Source organism: Psammomys obesus, unplaced genomic scaffold, assembly GCF_907164565.1.
Source record: "Psammomys obesus unplaced genomic scaffold, mPsaObe1.curated_primary_1811, whole genome shotgun sequence".
NCBI lineage: Eukaryota > Metazoa > Chordata > Mammalia > Rodentia > Muridae > Psammomys > Psammomys obesus.
This window is the reverse complement of record NW_026596134.1, coordinates 2,077,511-2,092,159: the sequence shown is the minus strand read 5'-3', so window position 1 is coordinate 2,092,159 and position 14,649 is coordinate 2,077,511. Positions and strand designations below refer to the sequence as shown.

Sequence of the window (14,649 nt, the reverse complement as noted above, 5' to 3'; positions counted from 1 at the left end):
ATATTGGTTTGGGTTCAGCTAGCTAGTAAATCTTTATAAAACCCCTGCTGGGAACCAGGACTGTCTAGGGTCTGGATGTACCAAGATAGCCAGAACTCAACCCTTCCAGTTTAGTGGGGAGCCATGCAGCAGCCTTTCGGGTGCCAGTTGTTGTGAGGACACTTAGCGGGATGGAGAGCACAAAGCAGTGAGGAGCTGTTGACTGCCTGAAGTGGTTGGGTAGACAGCATGCCAAGGCAAGCGTCATCTGAGCCCCAAGGCTGCCAAGGATATCCCCAGATGGAGGAAGGAAAGGTAGACTCCTCAAAGATGACAGTGTCTCCCCAGAGACAGCTGTACACTACAGCCTGGCATGTGAGGAGGGAGGGAAAGGAGAAATGGAGGTGCTCTTATCCTTGTAGTTTGTTGTTGTTTTATGAGCTTTCCTATCATCTGCATCTTCAGCGTGTCTTTCCAGAGTAGCCATGTCTTGCCAGTGTATGTTGCCCAGCAGCGTGACGTAGACTCGGCTGCTTCCTCACCAGTCAGTAACCCACCCTGTAAACATGTCTCCTCAGTACCAGGCCTGTTCAGAGACACTCAGTGAGGTAGTCTTCCTATACTTTCAGTGAAAGGCAAACTCTGGAGCCTGTCTGTATAACTCTTGGAGATCAGCACACTCTCTGGGCCCTGGACATTCATGGTAAGCTGTGGTTCAGAACTGGTGTAATTCCCAAGAAGCCCCAAGGAGACGATGATCATTGGTGGCAGGTGAGTGATGGGACTTTCTGTGGCTGAGAGACCACCCTTTCTGCCATCTCTCTCTGCCTTGCTGTTAAAAATTAGTAATGTTTTACTTTTACTGTTTGGTAGGGGAGACTTTCTGTGGTTGACTCTATTAAAAACTTTCCCTCATAGGAAATAACTTCCAGCTTTTAATACAAGCTGGAATTTATTTGTTTGTTTGTTTATTTATTTATCTATAGATGTTATTTAGGCATTCATCACCATAGGCTAAATAAACCCAGTGACATCCATTTGAAGACCTGGGTAATGATGATGTTTAATCCTGAACAAATGTGCTAAGAAAAGAGACCAAACAATAGATTTGGAAACCCACCCCACAATTAAAACTTATCTATCTCTACTTGCTTGAAAGGCCTTTAAGTAAATGATATTTCAACAAAGAACTGAGCATTTTCCCACATGCTGCCATAGAGGAGAGTAGTATGAAAAGTAAGGGGTGGAATCAAGCCAGCTTTCTATATACCATGGCCCCAGCCCAACCTTTGGTGGATTTTGCAAGGAGCATCACTTTCCTACTTGGTATCATCCAGGGCTAAGCTTTCACCTGCTCCCCTCCCCAACACACTGGGCATAAGGTTGCTCTGACAGATGAGCAGTACGATGCCTCACCTCTTATGTCTCCTTGGTTCAGGCTTTATAATCACCTCAAGTTGCCTAATGAGGTTGGTCTTGAGTGTCCTTTCTCTTTAATCTTTTTATATATATTTTTTTTCTAGGTAATATTTGAAGTTATATATGATTTAAAAATCTTATATATGAATATGTACATGTAAAGAGCACATAAGTGCATATACATATTGGTATGTGCTAAATTCTGGTGGGAATTTTTTGTATGTGTATAATGTGTATGCATGTGTAGGGGCATGGTGTGTGTGTGTGTGTGTGTGTGTGTGTGTGTGTGTGTGTGTGTGTGAGAATACATGTAGTAGTCAGAGTTGATGTTGGGAATCCTGCTTCATTGCTTCCCACGTTATCTACTGAGGAAGGGTCTTTTGCTGAACCTGAAGCTCACAGACTTGGCTAGCCTAGCTAGCTTGAACTAGAGATCCAGTCTCTGCTGTCAAGCACTGACTTTACAAGCAGGCCTCTCAGCCTGCCAGTATTTCTATGGGTGCTGGGGCTCCAGACTCCAGTCCTCACCCTTGTGTGCTCAGCGCTTTATCCACTGAGCCCTTGTTTTGTTGGTTTTGCCTGTTGAGGTGCTAGGCTTAAGCCTGGGCCATGCTCTACCATTGTTCTGCATCCCGCAGCCTCAAAAGTGAACACAAAGAATACTCTGTATCATTTTTTCATAATGCACAGAACTTTAACTGTACAGACTGTCATTGAAGCACAGAAGCAGTAAAGTAGCTCTGGGTTTTTTGTTTTTTGTTTTTAACCTTTATTTTATGTGCATTGGTACTTTGCCAGCATGTCTGTGTGAGGGTGTCAGAAGCCATGGAACTAGAGTTACAGACAGTTGTGAGATGCTATGTGGGTACTGGGAATTGAATCCAGGTCCTCTGGAAGAGTAGGCAGTGCTCTTAACCACTGAGCCATCTCTCCAGCCCTATTCTGTACTCTCTTTGTGGCTCTGGCAGCTAGGTTTTTCTCTCTCAGTTGGAGACCTGCTTACATGTCTATCTGTCTTAGATATCACAGACTTGGTGTGTTGCCTTGGCAGTAACTACCAGGTCTCCAGGGAGCAGCCCTGGCCCTGAGCTGCACAGCATATGGGCTTGAGTCTCTGAGTGGAGTTCATTCTCCAGTGCTCAGGGAGTCCCACAGCCAGGCTGGACACAGCTCAGGGTGCTGACTATGGCCACAGGCTCTGCAGCAAGACTGTTTGTGCTGTCACACTGAGGACAGTGCTTGCCGCCAGCCTGCGCCTTCACAGGCAGAAGGGCAGCATTTATGTGTGATAACTTGGAAGAATTTCTTTCATGTTTGTTTTAATTTTTTATATAAATTTAAAAGTTCCTGAGAATGGATCCTAGGAATAGGATGTTTGTGCCAATGTCTGTAATAAATATAATGGGCAAAAAATACTAGAGCAAGGATGATGAGATTGCTCAGCATGATAAAGCGCCTGCTAAGCCTGAGAACCTGAGCTTGGTCTTTAGGACCTACACGGAAGAAGTGACTCCTAAAAGTTGTCTCTCTACATGTGTGCTGTAGCTTGCATGCCCACATGCATACATAATACATATGTAAATAGAAATACATGGAATATAATTTTAAAATACTGCAGTGAGTTCTGCTGCACCAGAACTTGAGGCAGCTTCCACCTGCCTCGTACAGAACTCTGGCACATAAAGCTCTGTCTTTGTGAAAGGCTGGAGAGATGGCTCAGAGGTTAAGAGCACTCGGTGCTCTTGCAGTGGACCCAGGTTCAGTTCTCAGCACCCACATGGCAGCTCACAAACATCTGTAACTCCAGTTCCAGGAGTTCTGATAACCTTCTGGCCTCTGTAGGCACCTGTTCTAAATACATACATGCAGGCAAAACACTTATACATATAAAATATAAATACTAATAAATATTTTTAAAAAGAACTCTGTCACAACTGGCTGCCCAGAAAGGGAGGAATTTTTGTTGGGGAGATAGTTGTCCCAGAGTGACTCTAGAGGGGTCTCTGCGGGTGTTTTCCAAGAGTGTTGTTGAAGTGAGTCACACATTAAAGCCAGGCGGCTTCTAGAATCTGGGCGTCTTCTTGCTTAAGCTGACGTCTGATATAAGTCGTCATAGTCATGTTTATAGTTTAAGTAATTGCATCACAGAACTGATAGAAGACTTTTTTAATGCTCATATGAGTCTAAGTATTAAATGTTGTCATTAGAAGCACATGAGTTTAAAAATAGAATTATTCTCTAACAGTCTGACTAGAAAAAAAAAAGGTTTCTTAGGTGAGGTAGGTGCTATTTATTCACAAAAATAATACATACATAAAACAGATCCATGTAATGTAAAAGGAAAATAAGGTGAGAGCGTTTTCTTTCTTCCTTGTATGCCCAGCCCGAGAACAGAGTGAGAGCTGCATATTAACTCCAGTCCTATGCAGAGGTTTGTGCATGGGCTCAGGCATTTGATGGTATTGCTACTGGGTATTTGTATGTGGGTGTTGCCTGTGGAGGCAGGTGGGCTTCAGGGCCTACAGTGACAGAAAGGCTTCCTCAGCTCGTACCCTTCCTGCAGGTGAGCATCACGGACTATGTGGTGTTCGACCAGTGCAGCTTGTTCCAGACCATCATGCATGCCACACACTCGGTAGCAACAGCAGCTCAAGCCCCTGTGGAAAAGGTAGCAGATAAACTGCGAATGGCATTCTGGTCTCAGCAGCTTCAGTGCCAACCCAGCTTACTAGGGGTTAACAACAGTGGTGTCTGGATCTCCTCAGGGAAGAACGAATTCCATGTTGCTAAAGGGAGTCTCATAGGTGAGTCAGTTGCTCTTGTTTCACATTATTTTTACTTTATTATTGTTTTGTAGGGTATCTACTGGGGCCTCACAGAACATTTAATAAAAGCTTTTAAGGACTCCACTTGAGACAATATGGTGCCAATAGGAAAAACTGCCTATGATTGAGTACTACAGGCTTTGAGGTCTCCTTCCTTTCTGTTTTCTTTTTCATTCTGTCATTCCTCAAACTTGGGTCTGGACAGTGTGTAATCACTTTCCTGTGGAAAAGTAGTACGCTATAATAAAAACAAATGGAGGGATAAAGAGATAGTTCAGTGGTTAGGAGCACTAGCAGCTCTTGCAGAGGACCCCTGGCTCTGTTCCTAGCACTGCTTGGCAGCTACCAACTGTCTGTAACTCTAGTTTCAGAGGATCCAACTGACCTCTGGTGTGGGCACCAGACATACATGTGATACATAGACATATGTGCAGGCAACTACAGCTCATTTTTTGCGGTGGTTTTTGTTTGAGTCAAAGTCTCATCTAGTCCAAGCTGCCAGACTAGCCTTGAACTTGTAATTCTCTGTCTTTGCCTCCTGTGTGCTGGGGTTACAGACATGTGCCATCATAGCTGGCTGCAGCTCAATTTCAAAGTCCTTTCGGGTGGGCAGTGGAACGGCTCTGCAGGTAACTGTGTGCTGCACAGCCTGTAGACCTGTGCTCAGACCCTGGGACTCATGTAAAACCAGTGCAGCCAGGCATGGTGGCGCACACCTTTAATCCCAGCCCTTGGGACGCAAAGGCAGGCAGCTCTGAGTTCAAGGCCAGCCTGGTCTACAGAGTAAGTTTTCGGACAGCCAGGGATATGTAAAGAAATCCTGTCTCAAAACAAACAGAAATCCAGATACAATGGTGGCTCGTGTCAGCACTCCTGTGAGGAGAAGGGGGAAGGCAGTGACAGGAGTGGCAAAAGCTCACATCACAGCGAGACCTTTTTCCTGAAACAGGTGAAAGGAGAAAACTTAACTCTTGAGAAATTGTCTCTGGTCTCTACACACATGCCACGACACGCTCTGGACACACTTGCAGAAAGAATCTTTTTTAAAATGGGTACGTGGTTGGGTAGAGATGGCTCACCGGCTAAGAATATGAGGGCAGGAGTTTCAGATCCCAGTACTCATATAACAGTATCCCGTGCATGCCTGTGACCTAGCAACAAGGTGGCAGAGGCAGAAGAATATTTGGGGCTACCTGACTTGTAAGCTGGCAAGGAAAACACGATCCCCAGAATCAGGGAGACGCTGTCTAAAGTAATACATGGAGAGTGATAGATAAGGACACCCAATGTCCTCTTCTGAACTTCATGAACATGCTTAGGCACACACTTCCACACTAGGACATGCATATACTCTCACACAGACACATATACACATAAGTACATATTTTTTAAAAGTCCAGCAAACCTACAGAGTCTACTGAGGGAGAATAGTCTGTTTACAGTAGAGATAGTGTAGCTACTGTTGGACATGTGAAATGCTGGCCGTATCTGTAGGTGAGCAGTGTGTTCATTTCTGAATGACTCCCCCTTGATGCGTTTCCTCTAGATCTGTCCCCTGTGTAACCTTCTTGGGCTTCAGTGAACAAGGTATGGCTCTTCTTGATGCTTAAGAGAAATGAGTAGCTCATGCCACTTTGTTTAAGGACACTAGAAATCGTTGTAAGAGCTTTGAAGGACATCAGTAGTCTAGAACCAAAACCAAAGTGTTACAGTTTTGTTTTGATTTTTTTTCTTTCCTTAACCCATTTTCATATTTATGCTGTCCAGGAACTTACTGGAATAACGTTGTTCCCCGGGGAACAGCTTCTGCCACAAAATGGGCCTTTGTTTTGGCTTCTCCTGCTCCTACCCAGGATGGTGAGTCTGACTGGGGCCCTGTGGGTTTGGAGATATAACCTCATAGACCCTGAGAGAGGGAATATGGCAGTATTCTGGGCCTGCAGCCGTGTGAGCAGCTGTGTGAGCTGAGCTGAGAGGGCTTGTAGCTGGATAGGTGTGTTCCAGAGAGCCACCAAGTGGGGGCCAGGGTGTCAAAGCTGAGTCTGAGGCAGTGTCCTTTGGAAGGAGGTCACTATGCAGCCTGTTCCTAGGAGCTGACAACAGATGTCACAGTGTCAGTTTGTATGACCATAGCTTCCTGAGGTTCTTTCCCTTTTCTTCTGGAGAATTCTGTGGCACCTCCTAGCAGCAGCTTTATTCTACCATGCTTGTTGCTGATGGCTGCTCTTTACCCCGAAGAGGTCTTAGGCCTCCAGCTTATCCTGAAGAGGAGGAATGCCTGTTAATTCATGTCTAGATAGGACCCTGAGATCCTCAGGAGAACCAGGGGCAGAGCTACCTCATGAGCTGGGGGCCCTAAGCATCCAGGTGGCCTATTGGGAAAGAGCCAGAGCCTCTTCCCCAGGTTATGTGGAGGGCTAAATGGGAAAATGTGTGGTTCCTGTGATGAAGAACAGACATGTTTGGCCCACTGAAGCCATTGGGCGCCCCAGAGGTAACTAGCTTGCTTCAGTACAAAGTAAACACCCACTGGACAGTACTGACCACAGTCCTGCAAGGACCCTGCTAGGGTGATGAGCTGTTTCCTGTTTGACATGATTGTGTTTGGGAGCAGCACCTGGCCCTGGCGGGAGGGAGGTGGCCTGCAGTCTTTGATGGTCTGCTGTGACATGCTTGTGCACCACATGTCTGTCGGTGTACTTCCTGGAGAGCTCCCTGCCACTTCTGGCTGACTTTGACTAGTTTATCAAAGTTTTTAAGTTAAAAAGGTGGAGGTAGGGGGTTGGTTTGAGAGATGGCTCCATAGTTAAGAGCAGCAGATATTTTTTCCAGAGGACCTGGGTTTGATTCACAAATGCCCATGTGGCAGTTCACAACTATCTGAAATTCCAGTTTCAAGTGATACATATAATACCTTCTGCCTTCCATGACATGGGTACCAAGTACGCATATGGTGCAGATATACATGCAGACAAAACATTCATACACATAAAATAAAAAGAAATAAGTCTTAAAAAAAAATAAATAAAAATAGCCGGGCATAGCGCTGCATGCCTTTAACCCCAGGACTGAGGATCTCTGTGAGTCTGAGGCTAGCCTGGTCTACAGAGTGAGTTCCAGGGTAGCCAAGGGTATTATATAGAGAAACCCACCCTTGAAAAAACAATTAATTGATTGATTGATTAATTAATTAAAATTAAAGAATTTTAAAATGGGCCGGAGAGATGGCTCAGCAGATAAGAACACTGTCTGCTTCTCTAAAGATCCAGAGTTCAATTCCCAGCAACCACACGGTGGCTCACAACCATCTATACTGGAATCTGATGCCCTCTTCTGGCATGCAGCCACACATGTAGATAGAACAGTGATACATAAAATAAATAAATAAAATCTTAAAAAAAAAATTCTAAAACATCTGGCCTCAGATTTTAGATAATACACTACATTACACAGCATGGCCAGGTTTTAAGTCTCCAAAGATTATTGGCATTTTAAACGGATACTATTAAACCTGAAAGTTTGAGAACAATAGGCCTGTAAGCCTAACTTGGAGGCCAGGATGGGAGGAGAAGGATTTCTGCCTTCTTCAACAGCCTGCTGCAGACACATTAGCAGAAGAACAAGGGAAGTACTTTTCAAGGAACTGCTGGCCCCTCTCCTTCCTGGGGACTGGAAAGGTTGATAGCCCTAACATACTGTATTAAAAATATACTCTGAGAACTTTGTTCATATTCCTGGGCCATAAGAAAAGTCAATCTGTGCTGCCACCAGTGGGCATGTTAATGTTCGTGATCAGCGTTCCTGCTGGCTGCTATGGGCAGGAAGACGTTGTTTACAGTGGTACTGATGACTGTAGACTCATAAAAGAAAATGCTAGACTTGAAGGCTTCTGTGACAACCTCTTCCTACCCTACCCGGAGAGAGAGGAGAGGAGAGAGGAGCTTTTGAAGAAAGTTCTTAAACACTGATAAATATGCTGAAGTGCAGCTCTTCACAGTCGATGGCTTCTGGAGAGGGAGTGGGAAAGAACTCAGCTTTCTTTAAGGGGCTGGCCACTGGAAGATTGACCATAGGCTTCCATGAGCATATGAGCAACACAAATTGAACTAGGTTTGGGTTTGGTTTTGGTTTTGGTTTTGGTAGGGTAGGAGGGTGGACCTGGGAGGAATGGGAAAGGAGCATGATTGGGATGCAAAATTCCCAAACAATTAATAAAGATATGTTGGGGGGGTGGAAGTCAGAGCCACTACTCCAACCATCTAGCCTTTATAATGTTTGATAGGCCCTACTTTCTTCCCAGTTCTTTAAAATGCCTAGGCTTGGTGTTTTTAATGTCTGATGGTAGTGTTTCCCTTCTACCTTCAGAGGCAAAACAGGCCTACCATGCGTGAAAGGTGATGGTGAGTAGGCCAGACAGTCCTTAGCAGGCTGTGCCTGAAGAGAAAGGCTGTGTGGTGTCCTGAGGGGGTGACTCAGTGAGAAGTGTTGGTGATAAATGTGAACCTTTTCTGCAGGAAGCTCCTTGTGGCTGTGCCAGAGCAGCAAGGACCTGTGTAGCATCAGTGCCCAGAGTGTGCAGTGCCGCCCCTCCACAGTGCAGCTGCCCCCCGACGCTGAGATGAAGACGTATGCCGCCTGCCAGGATGCCCTGTGGGCCTTGGACAGCCTTGGACAGGTGTTCATCAGGACGCTTTCCAAGAGCTGCCCCACGGGCATGCACTGGACGAAGCTGGACCTTTCCCAGCTCGGTATGGCCCACTCACAGATACTTCACTCATGTATAACTGACTGCTCCCACATCGCTGTGGGTGGAGGGAGGCCGATTCTTCAGTAATGTTTGTCAGTTGCTGGACTTAGAGCTCAACTGAGCCTCTTAATTTTGTAGGGAGCTTCACCTCCCTCACTCTTTGCAGTTTGCACTATTCAGAACCAAAGGAGCTGTCAGATGTCCAGAAGGTGCCACTAAGATCTGCTTAAAATTACAGCACTGGCACAGCTGCCCTGTCCTCTCTCTGACCTTTAAATCTGAAATGGTGGCTGTGTCCTGTGGTTAGATCAGTGCACACTGATCTGAGTCTTGGCACCTGGAAGAGTCCCCGCTGTGAGCTGCTGTACACTCACTTATGTGGCATGGGTTCCCTTTCAGCCAGTTAAAGAGGTGCTGTGCTGTCTGTAGCCACTTTTCTGTGAGCCATCCCAGGAGGTAGCAGCCTGTAGTGATATGTGGGAGTATTTCAGAGTCTAAGAAACGATAAAATGAGCTCACAATATTATACTCTCAGCTGACTCAGCAACTCAGGTGTGGTTTGTCTGATAGTGGAGGCAGAGACTATGCCGAGCAACTCCCGGGTCAGAGAGAATGTGAACGTTAGTAACACTGTCTAGGAAACAGGCAGTGTTAGGCACTGGCAGCCAGTATTCTGTGGACTGGAATAAGTGTTTAATGTAGAATAACTCAACCACAGAAGGGAAGGGTGAAGGAAGAGAGGAGGAAGGGTTGCCTCTACATACCACCAGCCCTGTGGTATGCTGTGCCATGATGGGCCTGGGTCAGGCCAGGAACTTAGTGATGAGGTTTCTGCAAGCTGCTAGAAGAGATAAGGCCCTGAACATAGCCCAGTCCGCTATGACAAGTTGTTTGTCACAGCTAGGGACTTCCAGAGGAATTGTGATTATTTATGCCGTGGGCTTCATACCCTGTCTTTCAGATCTACTAGGTGTCCAGCTAGTCAAGGTCACTTGCCAGCCAGGCAAGGCTGCAGGTAGTTGTGGCCTGGACATGGGTGCCAGTTGAGCCTGCTGCCAGGCCTGGGAGTTCTTGTGTCTGTGCAGAGACTCACTGACCTGAGCCTTTCTCCAGCAGTCTCCACCATGGAGAGAGGCTGCTTCTGTCTCTGAGAAAAGCCAGGCTTAGTGTGTGTTCTCCCCACTACCAAACCTTGAGAACTAGGGAAGGCTATCCGCATTCAGCTGGGATGAAGCCTATTTCCCCAAATTGGTCCCTCCATATGGTCATTCCACCAGTTACCACCCCATCTTAATGACCCCAACAAATCTCCTGTCTAAATGTGAGTTGTCTCTCATTCTGTTGTGGAATACTCCTAGACCTTTGGTTGTAGCACTACAACATTCAGGTGGACCACTTGATTTACTTACCATACTGTGTACTGAAGCCCTGCCTTCTCTTAAATCTGTATCCTGCTCTGCACTTTTCATTTGTTGTGTTATGGGACTGATGTTAAAATAATAGGCTCTTAGTACCATTTTTCTCAGCATCCTGAACAATGTCTTAAGTTCAGTAGGCATGGTGCTGGTACAAGAGAATTAGGCAGGGCTCAGTGGAAAGGGGATTGGCTGTTGCTGTGCCAGAAACCTTCACTCGTGCTATCCAGGCCACTGAACTGCAGCCAGGGGACTCAGCATTCTTGAACTGAATTCTCTCCAGCTATGGTTTGTGTATCCAGTGGGGAAAGCAGGTGGGTCAAGATATAATCTTAGGCAGGCATAGTAGCTTGTGCCGTTAATCTCAGCACTCATAGAGGGTTCTAGGCAAGCCAAGGCTACACAGCAAGACCAGAATCGGAGAGAGAGAGACTGGGATTTTATATCTTTGTAAAGTTTATTATTTTTATGTGTATGGATGTTTTGTCTGCATGTATGTCTGTGTACCACATGCATGCATGGTGCCCAACTAGAGTTATGGATGGTTATGGGTACTGGGAATTGAACTTCTGGAAGAGCAGCCAGCGCTTTTAATCACTGAGCCATCTCTCCAGCCCTAAGAAATATTTTTAAATTGTCAATTAAGGGCAGTAAGATGGTTCAGAAAGTAAAGGCTCTTGTCACCAAAGGTTCTGATAACCTGAGTTGGATCCCTGGAACCCACATGGTGGAAGGAATAAGCGAACTCCTGCTAATTGTCCTTTGACTTCTACACATGAAGCGTGACACACATGTAAACACAAAAGTGATTACAGATTTTGAGCTTAGGTGTGTATAGTCAGCCTAGAGCCTTCTCATTTTCCTTTTCACTTTGTCCATCATCCTTCTAACCTTTCACCCTCAAAATCTACCAAGCCAAATGCTGCTCTGATTGCCAGCTGTGCTTGTAATTCAGCAAGCTAAGACCCTAGGGTCATCGGTTCAAGGTCAGCCTAGACTACATAGATGTCAAAACAGCCATAGCAGCCAGTAAAAGGATTAAATTAAGACATTTATTAAATGGCTGTCTGTTGAATCCAGCTAAAGAGATATGATATGGAATTTTACAATGATTTATTACACTCCTGGTTTTGGAAGAAAATATTCATCATTTAGCAACATTTTAAGATGCTCATAATATTTCATTCCCCATTATTCATAAATATGCATGCCAGGCACTAGACCATTTAGCACACTAATACAATTTGTGGTTTAATTCATTTGGTCACAGCCTGTAATGAAGATATATTCTGTGTCAGTTTATGCATTTAGGTAACAAACAGTTCTATCATGCAATAATTTATGTAAAGAAGTATTTTCTAACTTAGGAAACAACAACTAAAAGGCTGCTGTTGTTCTGTCCTGCGTACTTGAAAAGGTTCTGCAGCAGGGTGTGGTGCTGTATTCCTGGAATCACAGCTGAGACAGGCAGGTGGCAGGTTTGAGGTTAGGCCGTGCTGTTTATTCCACACACACACACCTTTTTTAACAAGCAAGTTTAGGAGGAAAGTGTCTGTTTTTATGAATAATGTAACAGAAAGGGTTTCTCCTTGACAAAAAGTAAATAAGCAGATAAAATAGAGGTTGTCAAGCTGGTCTCCCCTTTAGTCACAGCCCAGCAGCAGCAGCTCCCTGGCCCCCAGGGCACACTGTGACATGGCTCGGCTCGGGTTGCTTTGCTCCACAGCTGTACATCTTTTGCTACAGGAGGAAAGAGCTGAGGAGAAAGTGAACTACCTTGATACTTTAGTTCAGAGGTGGCACAGCACTTTGACCACTAGAACCTGTCAAAGCTGCTAACTCTGAAGGAACATGAGAAATTCAGAGAAGGTCTGCAGAGGGAGGCGGTTCTCCCACCCCACCCTGTGGAACAGACTTACAGCATCTGAACTAAAACTTCAAAAAAAATAAGCTCTCGTCTAAGTTGTTTTTGTCTTTGGACCTGGTCCTTGAATTCGGAGTACACTCTGAAGTGTGTATTCAGCGGGCTTTATTTGCTCTAAACCCATATCCATTCACCTTCTGTGAACTCCCGTCCTGCTGGCAATGTTATCATTAGTTGTCAACTCTGAGAGGCCAGCCCAGGGTGGTTTTACCCCCATGTGATTTTAGCATGTTCAGCTACTGTCTGAACAGTAGCTACTGTCAGCTACTGTTTTCAACTGGCAGGTTATAGTTTCAGCATAAAATTGTCTTATACTTAGCATTTGAGTCTCAGCCTTTTCTAGTGTATATTATTGCAGAAGTTGCTTTATCATGGACTTCCTGCATGTAATGTTAGAATTCTTAACTCTTTGGTAAGACATCAAGGACAAAGTATCTCTTAGCTCAGGATAAAAGGAAATTTCAGGTTTAGGACATGTACAGGGGAGTACTAGCATCCTTTGGTGTTCTGGGGTGACTGGTCCTTTCTAGATAGCACAGTGCAAGGATGCACAAGCCCCTTATATGAAACATTGCAGGGCTTCCTTTCACCCACATGCCTCCGGTACACTTGAAGTCACCTCTCGGTTACTTAGAAAATCTCATGCGGTGCAAGACCATAGGAAGAGTTTATGGTGACAAGAAAGCATTTGTGCGTGCAGGTCAGCTTAGTGTAGTACGGCTTTTTCACGTGTAGAGTGTGTGTGTGTGTGTGTGTGTGTGTGTGTGTATGTGTGTACGTAGGTGTGGGCACACATATGCAGGGCCACATGCACATGTGGGAGGCAGAAATTGACACTGGGTATCTTCATTGATTGCTCTTATACATGGAAGCAAGGTCTTTGAACCCAGAGCACAACAGTTTGATTGCTCTAGCTAGCTGGCTTGCTCCAGAGAGCCCTTGGCCCATTTCTCATGTGCTAGGCCAGCACGCCTTTCTAGCATTTATGTGCTGGGGGTCTGTACTCCAGCTCCCATACCTGTACCGCCAGCCTTTTACACTCGGAACCGTCCCCCTCGGAACCGTCTCCCCGGTCCTTTTTTACTTTAATGTTTTCAATAGTCAGTTGAGACTGTAGATGGCGAACCCAAGTTACAGGGACAATTCTAGCAGTTCTTATGTAGCAAAGAATAAGCACTTCAAGCTTAAGTCATAGAGCTAGCTCTCCAAATGGCAGAACTGCTGTGTTTTGATGCAGTCACAGGGTTGCCAGCCATCCTATGCCATTGACAGCTGTATCCATCTAGCCCCTACACTGACAGTTGAGCTAATGACAACATCTTTTTGCCAAGCACATGGGTCAAAATGACTCATCAAAATTAAAAAACTTATCAGACAAGAGTTAAGAAAATGAAAGGGTAAGCCCCATATTAGACTCAAAACAAGCTTATCTGCCAAAAGACTACATCCGGACCATGCAGTGAACTCCTCTAGCTTTTGTCTGATCATGACTGCTCAGCTTTTAAAATGCCATGGACTTACGTAAACAAGCATTCAAAAATGAACACACGTCATGCTGTGGAGCTCTGGCTGGCCTGAAATTTGCTTTGCAAACAAAACTAACCTCAAACTTGTGGCAATCCTTCTGTCTGTACTTCTATTTCTCAACCTATGGGTCGCGACCCCTTTGGGGTTTGGACAACCCTTTCACAGGGGCTGCCTATCAGATACTCTTGTAACAGCAAAATTACAGTTATGAAGTAGTAACAAAAATAATTCTATGGAGCTGGGCATGGTAGCAGATGTCTTGGGAGGCAGAGGCAGGCAGATCTCTGTGAGTTTGAGGCCATCCTGGTCTACACAGCTGGTTCCAGGATAGCCAGAGCTACACAGAGAAACTTGGTCCCAAAAAAGCCAAAATAATAATAATCCCTCTGAGGAACTTATTAAAGGGTTTCAGCATTAGAAAGGTTGAGAACCACGTGTCTTAAGTAATGGGACTCTAGGCTTGTGTCAGCACACCTGACATGGTCATGTTCATTCCTGAGTGCATGTTCAAAGGAGGCCTACGGATGGCCTGTAACATAGTAGAAGCTTCTCGGTGTCACTCCTTAGCAGAGGATTGCAAATTAAAGCCATGACAAGATATGGTTTAAGTGGCTTACATTTAAAAGGTCCAGTGATGGGACGAGCCCAGCCAGAGAGAGTTCTTTCCTTCGCTGTCGCCATGAGGATGCTCCTGCCAGAAGAGGGTGGCCTCCAGTATCCTCCACTAGGATACTGCTAGGATCCCAGTAGGACCATATTGTCAATGCCAGCTCCCATCAGCAGATCTAGAAGCTAATCCAACATGGGCTGATC

General features: G+C 45.4%; 1 protein-coding gene across 6 annotated transcripts in view; it reads left to right on the top strand.

The window, feature by feature from the left end:
- Tecpr2 (tectonin beta-propeller repeat containing 2) overlaps positions 1–14,649 on the top strand; it is an 89,258-nt gene that overhangs the window by 54,971 nt on the left and 19,638 nt on the right. For all 6 annotated transcript variants that reach the window (XM_055592779.1, XM_055592782.1, XM_055592781.1 and 3 more), the window contains 4 exons: positions 609–750; positions 3,962–4,202; positions 5,991–6,080; positions 8,738–8,971. In XM_055592779.1, the coding sequence (XP_055448754.1) occupies positions 609–750; positions 3,962–4,202; positions 5,991–6,080; positions 8,738–8,971 (707 nt within the window). The remainder of the gene's footprint in view (positions 1–608; positions 751–3,961; positions 4,203–5,990; positions 6,081–8,737; positions 8,972–14,649) is intronic.